A 19797-nucleotide genomic window follows, 5' to 3' on the forward strand; every position below is an offset into this window, starting at 1 on the left:
TCGGTGTCCTCCATAGTCTTTGGGACGAACTGCGAGTTATTGTCCGGGCCAGACTGGTTATAGTTCACCCAAAAAAGCTCCCGAAAACCTCCTATAGAGAATAGGATCTATCAAAAATGTTAGCTATATTTCTAATAAAACCTATTATCTATTATCAAGAACATGTTAAAGTAGGGATAATCCTGCCCAAGTCTGTTTCAGTAGTTTTTAGATAACGAACGCAATCATAACCAATGATTTGGAAAGATTCGATTGTTGGTCAGAACGAATTCGCTTCGTATCGGTGCGGTCTATCTAAATCGCTCAGCGATGGAAATATGAACTTTATAAAAGGTATTCAGATATTGGTATTGAATAAGTATTTTGTATATTCATACATTTCACAACGGCGTTAGTTTCTTTTTGATGTAAACAGACCGATTGTAGTCGACAAGACAAGAAGAAGATGGCACTTCTTGAGAAAGATGTTTACCAGTGGACTGTCATTAATTAAAATTTTGAGCTTTCCATTTTCTACGAGTCTTGACGAAGACTCAAGACCCAAAACTACTGAAAAATCATTGATAGCCTCCTATTTTTTCCTAATTCTCGTGAGCACGTAGAATCCCGTCCAATGACCCCAAGCTACCCATCCCTATCGCTCGCGCGTAATTATGTTGCTGTCGCGACTGTGTGACGGGCGCCCGCAGTGTGTGCGAGCGCGACAGCAACATAATTACAGGGTGGGTAGCTTGGGGTCATTGGACGGAATTCTACGTGCTCACGGACCAGGCTTTACCAACAACTTATCTAAGCTTTTTCCCATCAGGACTACACCAGCTCAGACCGCTCCGACACCAAGATGGCGGCGGGGATTCCCCTGTCCGGGCCCGTTCCGCTTCCGAAGCTTCACGACGATCCGCTGATGCCGTTCCGGTATAGCAACGATTACTCCGACCCAACTTACAGCGATCCTTACTTTAAGGTAGGTTTGAAAAGGTGGTTCTTTTGTAAGTGGTTGGTTAACAGGTACCTACTTTACAGTTTATCGATTTCTTTAGGAACATTATTTTTATTTACCAGATATTGTCGTCCTCTAGTGTCCTAAAAATAATAAATATGTAGAAGTCACAATTTTATGGATAGAACATTTTTTATTTTATTAGAAAAAATATATTAAATTCACTTACTTGATTGAGTAGTCAAAAGAGGTAAAACAGAGAGGAAAGGATACGGTTTCATGTATTAGTTTTTTTTTTTAAATCAGCTTCGTATTTTTTTAAATTTGTAATATTATATTTAATATAACGCATTATATTTTGTCTATAACAGAATCCCGCCGCGTTTGTCTATGATTATCCCCAAGGATACATCCCGCCTCCCAACCTGAGGGTACAGTCGCCCACGCAATTGGAAGTGCCTCAAAATCGGTAAGTTTTATTCTGATTTTGTTACTTCATCAAATACTTTCTTTTCATACACAACAAGTTCTATATTTGTAGCATCTTAACATGTGTGATTATTTTTAAATAATAGTATTGTTTATAATATCATTTCAAACACACCCATTGAAATTGATCCCTTATCTTTTTAAAATAAAAACATAGTCCTCCTTCTGGCGCAGTCGGGTAAAAAGGGGACCCGTTTTGTACATTACAAGTGATTTTTATTTATTTGTACCAAATAAACGTTCTCTCTTATTCAATTTATCCGTCGAGTAATTTATGAGCGATATTTAAAAAAAGACTACAATTTTGTCGTGTTAACCATTTTTTTTAATCATAGAAAAATACTGAATTTTTTTTAACAAAAAAAAAAAAACTGTTTCCTTGTCGTGAAAAATTAAAAATCATTCTTCTTCCAAACAGTTCCCTGCAAGGGTCGCTCACGCGCAGCATAGACACGGCGTCGACGCTGCCGCTGTCGGCAGGGAACAACTCGCAGAGCAACTCGCTGCAGCGAGCGAAGACTGATGAAACTGACGCCATCAATAACTTGGGGCTGCCTGTTGATGGCGATGGTAAGTTAAATTGTTAAAAAATCTGAAAATAATATTTTTTTTTCTTTGTATCTCTTATTTCGGTCAGGCATCTATAGATATTTCTGTTTTTTTTTTCTTCAAAAAAAAAATACTTTGTTCTTTAGACTGACACTTTACAGTTAAGCTCGCACCTTCTAGTAATTGTGTTTCCTGTAATATACAAAAAGATGATTAAGGTGACTGATTTGATTCAGGCAATTTTTTCCAATAACATGCGAATAATGTTGTCCCGAAGGTGTTAGGGCAAGCCATAAAATATTTGGCTCCGAAAAGGGCAAAAAAAAACAAAGATCGAACTTAGATCGGCTGATGGGATATATTTTTTAATTATTTTCTTTATTAATTTGAATTTTTTGTCTTTTTTATAACAGCATTGCCAATCTACGCGCAACCAGGCGCGAAAGTCCACGGCGGGGTGGACTTGCGGTACGCTGCCACATACGGCAACCCGTACTTGAGGAATAGCTCGCTTGGTAAGTTAGATAGATAGGTATTCTTTTTTACACAAAACTGTTATTTAAAAGAAACTTAAGTTCGAAGCAGCACAAGTATACAAAAAAAAAAAAAAAATAAAGATGAAAGTACACTCCTAAAACCAGCATCTTAATCCGAATTTAGTAAACAGTTTAACAAAAAAATACAACAAACTTATTTTGTGTTTTGGTACTCTTGAAAAGGTTACACAGTTTTAATTATTTATTGTATTTTTTTGTAAGGAAAAAAATAAAAGAGCGGACTTAGTTTCATTCTTACTCTACCAGTTTATTTTATTTAGTTGTTTTTGTTTGTGACCAGGCTACGGCAGTCAAGTGCATACAGCTAAACCCGCAGCGACTCCCGCGCCGCCGCCATACTCGTCTGTAAGAAGCTCCGTGGTTATGCCAACTGGTAAATCATGTTTATTGATTTTGTAAGGTTTTTACAATCACCACAATAGATTTTAATTAATATTATTAGAGTTTTGAGTTTCATTTTTCACATTTTGAAATATTTTTTTAACAAAAGTAATACTTACGTTATAGTAAATTCGCCAAAAATGTACTTTATTTTTTTTTTGCATAAAATAAAATTATTCGTGTTAAAACAAGTACCACTAATTATTGTAAGAGCAAACATTTATGACATTTTCTTATCTTCATTAAACAATTTTATTGTTTCCATAATAACACAATAATCATTAATTTTATAAACTTTTTTAGATACAGGTAAAAATTATAGAAAATTTCGTTTGCTTTAAGCTTGGCAACCCTGTATTGTTTCTGAAATTATCCATGTCAGTTTCTCTTTGTTTCAAATGGGTCCAGTCCCACGTGAATGTCTCTATATTTAACTTTTTCCGACAGCCGATTCATCTGTTTCATCTTTGACATCTTTTTTTACAGATCTTATTTTAGATATTTCGTAAGGCGTGACAAGACAAAAAGCGTGAGCAAAATCCCAGTGGATTTTTACGAGAAATCTAATTAAAAATCCAAAATCCAAAATTACGCTTGTCAGTAATATTGTCTGAACTTGTATAAATTACCTATATTACAATGTTTGGGACATTCTACAAAAATACAAAATCTGGAAGTGCAGGGATTTTAAAATGTTATAATTTGGGATATTAAAAATAAATAATGATGAAGAATATTTATCTTCTGGTCATGACTGTACCTCTTTGTAAATTTTAACAATTTATCAAATCAGCTAAAAGCTAGTAACGTCAAGCGAATTAATTACTCGTATAATAAAAAAACCTTACGATAATGAGGCGACATTCTTAAAAAATATCCGAAATATTGCGTTGAGAACATTATAGAACGATTATTATGCCATTTATCTAAATTGATATAATTTTTCACAGGTAACGGAAGCCAGCCGTCGCAAGCCACCCACGTATAGTATAAAGTGTAAATAACTATAGTATAGTATAGTTATTGTAATATACTATGTTCCTAAATAGAATAAAAAGCGACTGAATGTGTAAATATTCGATTTAAGATACCGATTCGGACTTGTAAATTACTTTTTTGTTTCGAAAAGAGTCGAGAAACTTTTTTAGTAAAAAATTATATTATTCCGAAAATGTTTATTGCTAAAGGGCATTGTTATGTAAATTCTAGATATTTTTTGTTTGACTTAGAATAATTTAATGGAATTTATTTTCGTCAAAAATGTTTTCGTGATTATTTTATTGCATGATTTAAAAATATTATTTAATTTTTAAACACAAAATATAATTTTGAGCAATACAATATTTTATGGTGTTTAAATAAATGTAAATAGTAAAGTTAATGTAAAAAAGTGTACAAACTTAGTTTCAGCATTTAAAATAGATTTGTGTCATTTGATTTTCTTAATATTATGTATTGATTATTTTGAATTATAATCTTATTATTTTGCAAACTAGATGTTTCATGACTTGTAATGCTATTGCTCAACAAAATTATGTATCGATACAAAATCGATTTTTACTATTCCATTTTCTCCTTTGTAGATTAATATAAAATAAAGTAATTTATTAGAACTATACAGACTGACAAAGATATTTTGTAAACTTTATAGTGGAATAACTTTCGAATATTATCATTGACAAAATGTTTTTGGAGAATAAAAAATGCGTTAAATTTGCTAATGTTCAGAAAACTATACGAATTTTTGAACATTTGTAAATGTAGCAAAATCGAAAGAAAAGTAGATAGATTAAATTGATACATTTAAAAATTAATTATTGTAATGTGATCAATGATAGTAGATGAGAAAAAAATGTTTTCTGTGATAAAAATAGTGTTGGTAAAATAGAAATGCATTTTTGAATTTAGTTTTTTTTTTCAGACTTAAAAAAAGTTAATTGTATTATTTTTTCCCGTGTATTCATAAGCTTTAGCAAAAATATAATTTTGGTGGTTTAAAAATGTAAAACGTATAAAAATATTTGCATGAACCAGTGTTTTGTACTTTGCATGCTATATTATTTGACAATACATCATTATCATATCGTTCTATAAATAAACATTTGACTTCATAAAATGTTTTGTTTTATTTTAAACTAATGACTCCTTAGGCCCGATTCGACCAAACTTTTATCCGAGAATAACTCCTGGTATAACTGGCACATTGACAGTTTCAGTATGGGAAAAATGTCAAAACTGACGATTTATTCTGAGATTAATATTTACTCTTGTTTGGTCGAATCCACCCTTAAGATTAAGCTTTGTCCAATGATCTACATTTAATTTTAATTATCTAAAAATCTAGCAAAATGTCGATCTTATTGTGTCCGAAGATTCGATTTTTTTTATTTAAATAAAAAAAAAGAATCATTTAAATAATCGATCCCAAATAATAAGTGTCCAAAAATATTTAATTTATATAAGGATATCGAAAAATTCAAAAATCATGCCTAGAATAGGTAGGAGCGAGATCAAACGCGAAGCTCAAGACCGAACGCGATGGAGGACTGTTGTGGACGCCCTCTGCCCCATCTAGGGGACATAGGACCTTAAGTGTGCCTGAAGTCAAAGTAAGTCAAGAATAGGTACCTAATCTAAATGTAAATAATATCAGTGTAACAATACACGCGAAACTCGTCGAACAGCGATTTCACAATCCAGCCGGGCTTACAAGTCATTAAGTTTTTGTCGCCGAGTGTACTTATCTCGGCCGTCATTAGTGAGGCCATCAAAAGCTCATTTTGTAGGTTTTTTACGGAATAAAACAGTAAAACTAGAACATGAAGATATCAGTGCTAGCTAATTATAATGAGAGGTTATTGAGTAATTTAATGTTTTATTGAGCAAGGATATACTTACGAGCAAAAGTATGGAATCACCCCTTGTGTTTTGACACTCAATAATAGAAAATTATTTATACTACTAATAAAGATCCGAAATATTTCAATAACATTATTAAATTAAAAAAATTAACAAAATTGGTTGAAGGTACCAAAATTGTTCATATCCATCATATCGAGTGCAAATGGAGGTATTCTACACTAGTTGAGGATTTACTTATTTAAAGCCAAAGAGAAAAGAAAGGTAAAAAAAAATTCAAGTTTCTACGCAATGGAGGTATTCCATTCAGTGGACTGACGACCTGGTGAAAGTCGCAGGAGTGCTTTCTTTTTTTTTTAAATAGTTCATATCAAGTTGTGTGTGTGGATCGACGATCTGGTGAAGATCACGGCAGAATCGCGGGAAGCACCTGGATGCGAGCAGCACAGGACTAGTCGTTATGTAAATCTTTTGGGGATGCTTTTGTCCAGCAGTGGACATCCTTTCATGTGCATGTGGATTGAGTGATCCTTGCTTCAATCTTAACAAAAATCGAGGAAGTTTTACTTAAAATATGTTAAAACATTGCGATGAAGTTTAAAAATTTGTTAAACCTAAGATAAAAATGTTATGGCCAATAAATAGGAGCACTCATACCGCACGCTTTAAGAAAACGTCAACATGTTAATTTCAGGAAATAAAGCCTTTCCACTTCTTTTTATAGTATTAAAAAATTGTTAAGAAATTATGTTAAAACTATTAACAAATTCAGGAATTCCTTGCACGTCCCGTTCCAAAGTTATGACGATTATTTAGGATCACTCACACCGCACACGGGCCGTATGAGTGCTCTTCAAAATAATGACTTTTCGCCGAAACGATGAGGAAGTAAGTAAATAGTTCATATCAAGTTGTGTTATTAAACCAGTGTTATTGTACTAGTAGTCCGTGATATCTAAGGGATAGGGTTCCCTAAGGAATGCGACCGCAGACACAGAATCTCTCCAACTCATTGCTTACGTGGATTCATACAACTTGAAACAGATCCCTGGATAGTTTAGGGTTCCTTTTATACATAACTAGCTGACCCGGCCAACTTTGTTCCGCCTTAATGGCAATAAATAAGCAGACTTTTTTTTTTAATTTCGAACGGGATAAAAAGTATCCTATGTCCTTCTCCTGGCTCTAAACTACCTTCCTGACAATTTTCAGCTAAATCGGTTCAGCCGTTCTTGAGTTATAAGTGGAGTAACTAACACGACTTTCTTTTATATATATAGACTAGCTGACCCGGCGAACTTTGTTCCGCCTTAATGGCAATAAATAACGGGATAAAAAGTATCCTATGTCCTTCTCCTGGCTCTAAACTACCTCCCTGACAATTTTCATCTAAATCGGTTCAGCCGTTCTTGAGTTATAAGTGGAGTAACTAACACGACTTTCTTTTATATATATAAGATATTGTGAAATCAATTCATACTACTACGTACTACTAGGTAGGTATATCATTGAATGTATTTATTGTCATTTCATGATTCAACCACACCAACGCGTGCAGATCGCCATCGCCGGCGCGGACTCTCATGGATTGGTGTGGTTGAAGCTTTAGGTAGTGCGTTATAAGTTGTCAAGATGTAAAAATATGACCATTCAAAACTTAATACTTTCTAACCCACCGGCAATTTATCAATACTCACCATGTCTTCTGTAACTACCTGCTATTGGCTGAAAGACACAAAAAATATTTATTTGGTATTCATTTACATTGGTTAAATCACTGCCCGTGCTTCAACAGGATAGATCAGTATTTACGTTTTTTTTGCATAATTCGCAAATGACAAAAATAAATTAATCACAGAAAAATAGGTAACTTCTCCAATATAACAACATTTTCTACTTTTTTCCACAGAGCACCGAATTTAAGAAAATGTTTACCACTTCTATTTATTGATAGGCTAAAAAAGGTGAGTCCCAAAAATATTTGTATCTTTATTTTATTGCATACGGAACCAACATCCCTCAACTCAAACACTCGTATGTTTTTGCTGCGATGTATCGCTAAACCAGTCGGTCGACATTGCTGTAGACCACAATGTTATGGAATACGAGTAATGCAGGCAAATGCAGCAAGCTCTAATAAAAATAGGAGAAAAAAAATATTTGACACAAAAAGAAAATTGAAAAAGAACAAAGATTTAAAACTATACACACATTTTTTGTGCCAAAAAGGCACCCGGTCAGCATTAATGACGAGACATGCTTGCACGCACGCGTGTCCTGACCTGACGCTGGTTTTCAGCGGGTGCCTCTCCAGCCAACAATAAAAAATAAAAAAAAAATTGCCAAGTGCGTTTGTGCCACGCGCAGTGTAGGGTTCCGTAGTTGTCCGTCGTTACCATAAATATTTCAGAAGCAAGAAATTACTTCACCTAAAGCCACTTTTAATATTTTCTTCTAAGGAATTTTTATTAGGTATGAAATGTTATTAATACATCAGTTAAACGATTATTACTCTTAAACTAACTACCTACATAATCGTTATAGTTTTCCTTGAAAGTTCATAAAAAGCACTATTATCATGAATTTTTCCAGATTTTTCAAGCCAACATGTTTAGTTTTTAGAGGGGGGGGGACGTCTACTCAAACGAAAATTGGCACTCTGAACTGCAATATTTTGCAAACGGATCCCTAAATCGAAAAAGTCTTAGAAACCCCTAAGCCATTTTAAAATACCTATCCAACGATACCCCACATGGGGTAGAAGATGAACATGCCTCCACAAAATTACAGCTCTCTAGTGCCAATAGTTTCCAAGCAAAACCTCGGATGGACAGACAGATGGACATAACGAAAATATAAGGGTTCCTTGTCAGGACTACGGAACCCTAAAAAACACTTCACTGTCCCAAATCTGTCATTGACATTGACAGGAGGGCACCACTATCACACTGTTGTAATTTAATGTAATGTAATGTAATGTGATTACATACCCTATGTTATGAATACCTGTGCCTGCTTTACCCATCGCTATTGTCAACAAACTAAATAAATAATTAAACCTTCGTACTTCAAAGTTAGAGTTCGAAATCCGACACAATATTAATTATATATGAAAGCTATTATTTATAACGGGGATAAGTTTTCAATTGCCACGAACTCGCTCTAGAACTTGAATTAATTTAAAACTACTCAAGTAGTTAATTGCTAAACTTTATTATAACTCGTATTGTTTTCAACTTTGTGTTTACTTTATTCGATTTTCATATTCCCATGGATTATTGTGATGTTGTAGAAGTACTATTTTTGAGTACTTCTGATGGAAAATGATGATCATGCCGAAGGAAGCGAGCTTTACCCTGAATTCAACCATAGAGGAACTGGTTATCTTACCTCCAACTACATTTTTGTTATGGCAACAGGCTTAGGTAAGATGGTGGTAGCTAGCCATGTGGCAACCTTTTAAACATTTTGAAAGTGCTTTAATTTTTTTTTTACAAAAGATTATCAACTTCACAAATAATTAAGTATTTTACAATATTAATTACTCAGTTCAACAGATATTTTAATGTTTTACAACCCAAAGCGGCTTAGTTTGCAACTTTGATATAGAAGTTTGTATTATTCAGAGCTTTTAAATGAAAAAGCCGCAATTTGACGGCGAAAAGCTTTAGGATAATTAATCACAGAGTTCATTACCACGTGACGTCACTATAGGGTACCGAAGGGTGTGGTATGGAATGGACATCCCCTGGTCATTGTGAAAGTTTGAAAGTTTTGTGCATAATACTAAAAAGTTACATGTCATGTTGAACACTAGTAAATTGACATTTCTATACTAAAGTCAGTTTAAACTATATTGTGATGTAGTCTAAGGATCATGGACTAAATAAAATCAGTTTCTTTCTTTCATTCAAATATTTTTTTGCATAGACACTATGGTAAAGGTAACATTAAAAGTGTAAACTTACTAATTAAATAAGAAATAAACATTTTAGTTCAATTAAAAGTTAGTACCTACATAGTTTCTTTTAAATTAAATAAATAATATTAATTTAAAACAATGATAAATTCTGATTACATCATAACATTATGGATGTTTTTAAATAAAATTGCGTTAGTTAAAATTGACTGTCATTAATTGGCAAGAATTCATAAATCAATAGTAATAATAAATAAATAAAATAGATAAGTAGTAATAATGTGCAATTTCGCATTAACTTTTCTGATGTATGTAACCTACCTTCTGTAGGGGAGACCGAGGAGAGTTGAGACAATGTCGAACTTATTAAAGAACTAGCATCAACTAACAGTGCGCGTTTTTTAGTTCAAGTCACGAGCTACCAATTGTGCGCTATTCAATAGGTTTCCAAAAATCGACAGTATCACAACCCTCCTCTGTTACAACTCACCTCGGTTTCCCCTACCTCTATAGAGACCTTTAACAGCCTGCTCGAGCCGGCTTCGAACTCCGATCCTAACGGACTGCACCCCGAGGGAGTAGGTACTCGTAAGAGACAATGCCCTCGGAGGCAACGACCCGGGCTAATACGTGAACTACCGCCATCTGTGGAGCTTTTATGGTTGGAGCTTTGGGGGTAGATACTGGAAGCGACTTTGTGCAAATTGTTAAAAATGTACTTTTGTCCGCGGCTTCACCCGCGTGAAATTTAGTTTGTCACAGATCGTCATAAATTATAGCCTATATGTTATTCTGGGTTATATAAACAAGAATATTGTAAAGTTAAAATCCGTTCAGTAGTTTATGCGTAAAAGAGTAACAAACATCCATCCAGACATCAGACATCCAAACTTTCGCATTTATAATATTAAGTAGGAAGTAGGATGTAAAGGCTCCTAGTCAAAGAGTTGCTATTGCCACCTTCCGGCTCTTTCAGCATACCAGCTCAATGTCTTCATTATAATTATGTGTTGTAGTATTATCGTCCGAATTCCATACTTTAATGCAAAATAATTTAGCTTATTAAAAAAAACTTCTTAATTTTTCAATACTCAATTATTTATTGCATCCATAATGTTACAGAGGGTTGTTGAAAATTATGCCACGAAATGTACCTACCTTATGTCCGGCTCTTTTAAATTATTAAAAATTTACCTAGTATATATCTTGAACAATAACAGTGAAAAACATAACCATTCTTCTGACATAGTCGAGTAAAAATTAATAGAAAACTAGATACAATCACTTTATTTTTCTGTATTGAATTTTGATTAAAAACAATTTAAAAGGTATTTCTGTTTACTATGTAGCTCTTCTAGAGCTGTTATATCGCTGTTTTTATTATCTAAAGACGGCTGAAAGTGTCGTATTGCCAAATATTTGTGCGGACCGCTTTTACGACTCTAATACGACATTATTTTACTGGTCACGATCTTCTTATGGCCCTGAATTTTCTTTTTACATCAAATAGACCGTGGTTATTGCGTTGCAATAAAAGAAATTTATTATTTTCCATATGGCGGCTACCTTGGAATCGGTTTTGGGGTGGCATGAAAATTGATAGCGAAAATAATGGGCGTATGAAAAGAGTTATTTTTATGTTATTTATTATTTAATTTACAAATGTGACGCGTAGAAAAAGAGAAAAACTTTATTTGACACGAAAATATGAAACGAACAAAGAAAAAAATAACAAATATAGTTTTGTAAAACGTAGGTAGCCGCGAAGGTAGGTCAATCTATTTAAGAAGTAGTTTGAATGTTAGTAATATACCTACACACTAAGGCTAAGAACTCATGGCGCGATTTTCACCCGCGCCCGCGGCGGTTGCGGACCCGCAGCGTTTGTAGAATTCAGATACTTATGTGAAAACGAATGCACAAACTCACGACGCGGTTTTCGCTCGCAGCGGGCGCGGTTGTAATCGGGAGATCGGCGGGCGACCATTTTGTACCATTGACTTAGCAATCGCGCAAATAACCGCTCCCGTGAGTTTTGAAATAAAACCGCAATTCCACAACCGCCGCGGGCGCGGGTGAAAATCGCGCCGTGAGTTCTTAGCCTAAGGTACCTCGTACAATTGTCTGTACTTGTATGGTGTCTTCATAACGTCTAGCCAACCAAGACCTGTAATTAATAAAGAATTTAAAGGGTACGTCACAAAATACATATTTTTATGACCTGATCATTACTTACTTTCCACCAGGTGAGATGCAGGCTAAGAGCTTCCTAAAGTAACCGAGTAAACACTATCCTATGTTTTTTTACATAGATACAAAGTTTCCTTAGAATTTAACAAACGTACAAACATATTATTTTGTTTAGCTTTTATTGTAATAAATAGTATAGTACGAACGAGCAATCCTACTAATATTATAAAGACGAAAATTTGCATGGATGTCTGGATGTTTGTTACTCTTTCGCGCAAAAATTACAGAACGGATATTATTGAAACGTTGCAGTATCATTGTTTATAATCCAGATTAACATATAGGCTATAATTTGTGCCGATTTGTGACACTAAATTTCACGCGGGTGAAAGCGCGGGCAAAAGCTAGTGTGTACTAAGGTAAGTGTATGGTTTCAGCCGGCAATGCACGAGTGTACACTAACGCCGCGCCCTGGACACACACCGCCATTAATTTGCCGCCATAACGTTAATTGAGGACCGGTTTATGCAGTGTGAGCAATTTCTTTTTTATGCCTTTTAGTGGAAATCCTACTAATATTATAAATGCGAAAGTTTGGATGTCATGATGTCTGGATGTTTGGATGTCTGGATGTTTGTTACTTTTTCACGCAAAAACTACTGAACGGATTTTGTTGAAACTTTACAGTATTATGGTTTATAACCCAGATTAACATATAGGCTATAATTTATGACGATCTGTGACATACTCAGATCATAGAAGGGAATAGATGTGAAACGGGGGCGTGGCGCGTGTCTCCGCGATATGCCCAGAAACGAACATCGGCCGCGTAGCTAGGTTAGTCGCGATTCAGTCATACTAAGGAAATGTTCTCCGATATTTTGGATAATGCGTCGTTACGTGCAACAAAACAAGTGAAACGAAGAACTACAGGAACAATGGAGTCATTTACTACATGAAAGTATTGCAAATACATTGGTATTTTGCTTATAAATAAAAAAAACTAAACATTTTTACGAACGANGAGGTGACATACCTACAAAATTTCACGCGGGTGAAACCGCGGGCAAAAGCTAGTATATTATATTTTTAAAATTGCACAGCTTGTAAAGCGATCGTTTTCAGTGTTCCGCAAACGGTGTATCGCGGCGCACTGGTGTACCGTAGTCACTAGATGGTATGCCTCGGAAAAATAAGATCATCTTATAAACTTATTTCTAGTAAGTGTAAGACTAATTAAGGTTTATAATTACTTAAAATTTTATTTTTCATGTATGGTGTACCTCCAAAAAATTTCGTTTTCCTAGATGTACCTTGAACACAAAACAAAAAATTGCGGCACACTCACGAGCCGTCGACACAAAGCCGCCGAGCTGTCGACGGGCTTGGTGTATACAGGGTGTTAGGTAAATGGGTATATGAGCCGACACTAGCCCATGTTAACATGGGCATATAAATGGTATGGTGAAGTCAGAAAATTGATATCTTCATTTTAATTATTTTTATTTTCATACAAATCGGATTTTATAAAATTTATTTTGTGTGAAAATTATAAAAATTAAAATGGTGACATCAAATTTCTGACTTCACCATACCATTTATATGCTCATGTTAACATGGGCTAGTGTCGGCTCATATACCCATTTACCTAACATCCTGTAGAGTCCTTAAACTTAACACCCGGGCTCCATCTATGCACGTCAACACAACATTACGGGAATGCAAATGGCAACGACTGCCGGCTCCAGGTAGCCGCTGGCTCCACGCCAGCGTCATCGGCTCCGCGGATTAATTGCTTGGATTTATGGCTCGGGCTTTGTTCTGGCGGACAAAGGGCGCGATAATTCATGCGGGTTTAGAAAAATTTGATATGAAAGGTTAAAAGGGGTACCTATATGTTTTGTGGTGATTAAATATGGTGTAGACAGCTCCATGACTCAATGGATTGATAAATACCTAGATTTGATACCCTTTAGCCTAGTCGCTATTGATTTTTCGTCGGCCGATAGTTTAGTCGGGCAGTTGACCAGTATGGCCATGTATGGAAGTGCGCACATTACATCGATTTGATTTGGCCGATTCTTTATACAATTTAAAATCGGGCACAACTATCGGCAAACTAAAAATTGTTGGTCTGCGCCTAGTCATACTGCACAACTACTAACACAAAACTGACGTAGAAATATAAAATTTGGTAGAGCATGATTTATGGATGTTTTAATACTGATTAAAAACGTTGAAGAACGTTGAAACCTTTTATTATCAAACTACACATAGATTAATAGACAGCTAGATTACTGCCAGTAAAACTGCCACAGAAATAAAAAAAAAACTTGGAACAGCACAGTCAGTCTGTTTGTCTGTTTTATTTGTAGGAAATAATGTCCGATTTCGATACTGTGGCTGCTAGTCAGAAGTATTTTATCTTTATTAATACTACTAAGCCACTAACTAGTAACTTTTACTTTCTAATCTATTAAAAGTTATAACATTTTTTTTAATAAAAAAAGAAACCTAAAAAATATTGGCACCACTTTGTATAATGTTGTCCTTTTGTCCATATGTTAATTTATTGGTACCGTGGGACGACCGGATAATTTCTTAAGATTAATAAGTATTACAACGATCGGTAAAAAATGTGATTATCGCCTTACACAGTATATTAAATAACTACTTTATTGGCACATTGTGTTGTACGGTGTGGCCGATTCAATTTACGGGTTTAACCTATTTGTGGGTTGTTGGTAACACAGAATTGAAAGTAAAGTGGTTATGATAGAATCATATTCTGGCAAATAAACGCTTCTTATCTTATCTGTAGAGGTGCTAAGTTCGATACTAAGATTGTGTCAGATCAGGTTATCACACTAATATTATAAAGGCGAAATTTTGTGACTGTGTATGTTTGTTACTTCTTCACGTCTAAACAGCTGGGGAGATTTTAATAAAATTTGGTATGGAGTTGGCTGACACCCTGGATTAACACATAGGCTACGTTTTGCTGCGGGTAACCCACAATTTCTGAGTCACAAGATAAAATAAAGAAGTGCTTTAACTGATTGAGTTACTGACAGGAGCATCAGGACAATACAGAACTTTTTTTTTGATTCAGAATAGTAGTATTTTTTTGCACAAATTACTAATTTCCCGTTAGCCCCTCGTAAGTATTGTGTTACGAGAGGGCTCACCGCAATAGTCGAGCGTCAGCGGGGTTCGAATCCGCATTCCTCGAATGACGAGTCGGCCAGTCCGACCCCTTCACAATTCGGCTATCATCATCATCATCATCATCATCATCATCATCATCATCAACAGCCATTTACAGTCCAAGGCTGGACTATGAGCCTACTCCACTATAGTGGAGGGTTTTGCCATAATCCCCACGCTTGGCAGATTGATGTTTTTCAGAAAGCGAGAGAGAGATTCGGCTATAGTGGCTTCAAAAAGCCACTTTAGACCACTTCAGGGCTACCTATTTTTGTGTTAAAAGTATTTATTAGTTATGATCAGAAGAAAAAACACGAAGGCATCATTTACAACTACGCGTAGCTACGTGAATGTTTGTAGCAAATTATAAACTTATGGCACTGCAATGGACGTTCGGAAACGTGGGTCGAATTCTTAGGGCCCAGTGACCTTCAAACTTCGACCCTCCAACTTTGACCTTCGACCGCAGTGCAAAAAGGTAGAGAAGGTCCGCTACGTGAAGAGGGAGTAACATAAAGTCTCTTTGATAATGTATGTAGAAAAAGGGACCTTGTTTTTTGGATCACACATTTTTTCTTATGACGTCTGATAATTACAAATAGGTAATTCAAAGGAGATTCATTTATAAGGTGTTATGCTTTGCATAAATTGTTGTGAAAGAAAAAGATACCTGTTCACTGTGCGTCACTGAACCCGATTTTTCAGCTTGTCTTTCGAACCTTTGTTACTTTTTTTACTGGGAACCGCACACGTACCGGTCTAGTATTGGCACTAGTTGTCACCCGCGTGAATTTTTTACTGTCACAGAAAAACTTTATGGCACGCGTTTCGAAACTGGGAACTATCCTATGTCCTTTCCTGGGACTGGGACTAGGAACATCTATAATACTAAACATCAGAGGCGATTTAGTCGTAAAAGCGTAACAAACAGACACCTAGTTACTTCCTCAAATTATATCCCAAAAAAGTAAGGATAGGGATGGCAGGGAAGCAAAGATGGTGAACAGTGGTAGATTTACCAGCAGGCTGAGTAGGCTGAAAAACTGATTTTACTGGCCTACTAGGCTTTATTCATAATACCTTATCTTACTAGCCTACAGGCGGCAAAACTGCAAATCACTGATGGTGAACCACATGACTCACGAGAACTTGTAATCAGAGCAAGCTTACTGCTTCTATCTTTATTACATTTCAGCTTAGCATTCGAGGCACCATATTATTCTGAAAGTTTACGTAAGTATGTTTTCTTATCAAATAGAATGGTGTTCTTAGAAAATTGTCGAATGCCGGTAACATTGTGTGTAGATTGAGCATTAACATTTTAGGTACAGATTCCTGAAAATGCTACTAACGAAGTTATTGAGTTTTGCTTATATTTTACATATGAAAGACTTTTTTCTTTTATTGTGTGAATTTCTTTCATACTGGTAAGATACACGTGTCAAGATGTTTTAGACTAATTGTTTTAAACTAATATATTTGGACAATAATTAGAAGTATTTCCCCCAACAGCCAGACGGTTTTCACAGTTCCAACTCCTTGCCAGACAGTTTTTTTAGGGTAGCTCCCAAAGCCACGATGACCCAAACTTCATAATTCACCAACATTATAATACTACCTATATTGGGAGCATACGCTGACAAACTTTCAACTTTTATAAAATGACGTAGGTCTGGCGTTCACTAGCTCTAACTCTATTTGTGAAGATGCAAAAAGATTGTCTGGGAGCTTCCTAGTACCTAGGTCATACACAAAACTACAAATTTTATCTTATTTTCATAGAATTGCGAAAAGTGTACCTATAGCAGACGTATTTGCAAAGAATAGGTACTATCTATAGGTACTGTACAGAAATCTTGAATAATTAATCGAAAATAATAGTTTCTCGAAGATGGTTAATTTGGACTTTTAGTACAATATTTAACTATTAGTTTACATTTTGTTAATTTATCCATAACCGTTACAAAATTTGACAATTGGTTATACATATTTATCTACGGATCAAAAAATTGGTCTACTACCAAATTTGACATCTGTCAAACTCCAAAACAGCTTGCGTTTGTTTACAGCGAACCGCGAAAAAACAAAACCTTTTCAATTCCCTGCCCACTATAAATCCTGGTTGCCAAAGCAAATAAGAAGGCTCGGTTTATAAATCAATACGTTGAGTGACTCGTCCAACTTCTAATTGAAATGTTTGGAGCCGGGTGTTAATAAATCATAGTTATGACGCAGACGTAGAGCGGTGAGCGCAGTTGCTTATAATTGTGAGCGTAGCGTTTACCCGACCGCGAAAGAAGGAGGGTTATGTGTTTCTGGAATTACTTTTTTGGTTACGTCTTCGTATGATTTGATTTTTGATAGAACTAATTTTAAGGAGGAATTTTTGAGAAAGAAAAAGTCTGACACGTCTTAATTATTGTTTTGTCTTTAAATGCTTGCTAATTTTTGTTGTTATAAAAAATATTTACTGTCTAGGAATTTGAAAATAAAATACTGAAAATTTTTCAAATCAAATCTAAAAAATTTTGTAATTTCTCACCACTGTGAAATTTTATTATGATTTTTTTAGTTGAAACATTAGTTGAAAAGTGGCAACACTGACAGTTGAATTTGTCATGGTGTCGTGTTCGGTTTGAATCGCGGTAAAGCCGGTCTTTTTTAACGTGATAAGTTAAAAAAGTTTAATTTATACAGGGTGTGGCTTTGTAAAACAACGCCCATCTCAGTGGTGTCATACCTATAGTGTTACAATAACACATTTTGAATGAACATTGAGTGTGTGAAAACTGTGGAGTTGTTGGCGTGAATACTGCAGGGACAATAGGAGCCTATCTGAGCTCAGCGCTGGGTAACTACGTGTTGGATCTTGGCTGATCGGCATCATCGGAAAACCAGGTAAGTCCCAATGCAAACATATTTTTTAACATTCAAAATATTAATTCAAAACGATTAGAGTTAACGGTATAAAAAATAGTTATTTTCTTTCTTTTTTTAGTCGTCGGACGTAGCTGAAAACAGCTTTCTTTCTCGGAAAAAGGTTAAATATTTTTTACACCTGTCAAATCTGAAAAATCTGCATTGAAGGAAACCAATTACAAAAAGTGCGTCCCTTCCTTAATTTTCACCCTAGTCGCTGTATTTTTATATTATGTCACTTCTAGTAATTTTATATCAATAACCGCGAACTTCCCGCTATGGAAGGTGAAAAATGCCCTTAGAAGGTAATTTTTCATGTCACACTGCCCTCGATCCCGCGTATCAACGTGTGCCATTTGTTTGATATACAGGGTGTGTATGGAAAAAGTTGGGAAGGCAATTAGAAAAACTAAATCATAAAATAATTTGTAGGCGGGCAATGAGAAAAATAGATAGGTTATAATGGGTTTAAAAAAATTTTTTTCTTGGAGCTTGTCTTGGTCCTACAGACTAGTCGCTATATTATTATGCTCATAACACCCCTTTGTGCTTAAACTTAAACAATTTTGTTTACTCGTAACCATAAATATACAATATTACAAATATGAAATAGGTTTCGTGGCTAAAAACTACTGTATGTTAGTAAGAATCCGCTGAAACTTTTAAAATGTGTTTTGAGTAAGTACTTATAATTAGGAAGAAAGCCTCCTCCTGCACAGGTGAAGCTAAATCATTTCTAACTACATCTATCTACTATTATTTATTTATTTATTATCAGAAAATGTATGTTTACAGACAGATCCAAAACACATACATACGTATAATATAATTAAATTAACATTTAGATGCAGGTCATAAATTAGGATTACCATGTCAAATCAAATACAAAAATAAAATACATTATCATCAAATGGTCATTAAAATACAAGTAGGTACAAGTCATAGCTCCAGAAACAGGCGTCCAAGGAAGAACATATTGATGTAAAACGGTCAAGTCAACACCAATCATTGCAAAGTCAAAAATAATCAATAAAACAAGTCACACAATGTTAAGTACAAATGTCATTAATAAACTATAGGTAATTTTACACACTATAATTAATTACATCATGAAACAGAAATTTATAACGTTTTAATGAAGTAAATAGGTATAAATGTATGGTATGGTATGTCATAATTTTGATCTAATTTAACAGTTTAACAGAATATGAACCGAATACAAATTCCTAATCATCCTGTATTTGATCTAAATTGGCATTATGCTAATAGTTGTTTGTTAGCAAATTCATTTGTGACGTGACGTGCTTGCTAAGCAGGTATTACTTGGTAATATGTAATTTAGATTATATGGCGTTAAGAAGAATTTATTATCCTAGAAATTGCTCGGTGTTAGATTACTCCTCCCTCCGTCACTCAAGTAATGATGGAAACTTATAATGTTATAAATAATTTAGTGTAGTGTACACACTACTTTAAAATGTAATTTTCACACTTAACGTCAGATTTAAACTAGGGTTCAATGCGAGTTTAATTTTTTGTGGTAAGGGGGCTCGTGTTTTAATAAAAGGGGGTATTTTAGACTACACCCCTTTAGCCCCTCCATATTCAGTATCCTCAAAATCAGGTGACTTGATTCTAAATCCAACCCAAAATTTGGGTTTCTGTATCTTAAATTAAGAGTTACCTAAAGAGTAATGTGTCTTAGAACTATTTATTAATTAATGTTATTTAAAAAGTATCTTACGAGTAGTTCATCATCATTGTCATCATAATTTCAGCTATAGGAC

General features: G+C 34.7%; 1 protein-coding gene across 2 annotated transcripts in view; it reads left to right on the forward strand.

The window, feature by feature from the left end:
• Window positions 1-4774, forward strand: part of LOC114360679 (irregular chiasm C-roughest protein) — a 50048-nt gene extending 45274 nt beyond the window's left edge. For both annotated transcript variants that reach the window (XM_028315442.1, XM_028315443.1), the window contains exons 15-20: window positions 809-964; window positions 1312-1409; window positions 1848-1999; window positions 2392-2493; window positions 2816-2908; window positions 3867-4774. In XM_028315442.1, the coding sequence (XP_028171243.1) occupies window positions 809-964; window positions 1312-1409; window positions 1848-1999; window positions 2392-2493; window positions 2816-2908; window positions 3867-3904 (639 nt within the window). In that variant the 3' untranslated portion in view covers window positions 3905-4774. The remainder of the gene's footprint in view (window positions 1-808; window positions 965-1311; window positions 1410-1847; window positions 2000-2391; window positions 2494-2815; window positions 2909-3866) is intronic.
• Window positions 4775-19797: the final 15023 nt, after the last annotated feature.

Source organism: Ostrinia furnacalis, unplaced genomic scaffold (assembly GCF_004193835.3).
Source record: "Ostrinia furnacalis isolate ACB-3 unplaced genomic scaffold, ASM419383v2 OfSCF5128, whole genome shotgun sequence".
In the NCBI taxonomy this organism is placed as follows: domain Eukaryota; kingdom Metazoa; phylum Arthropoda; class Insecta; order Lepidoptera; family Crambidae; genus Ostrinia; species Ostrinia furnacalis.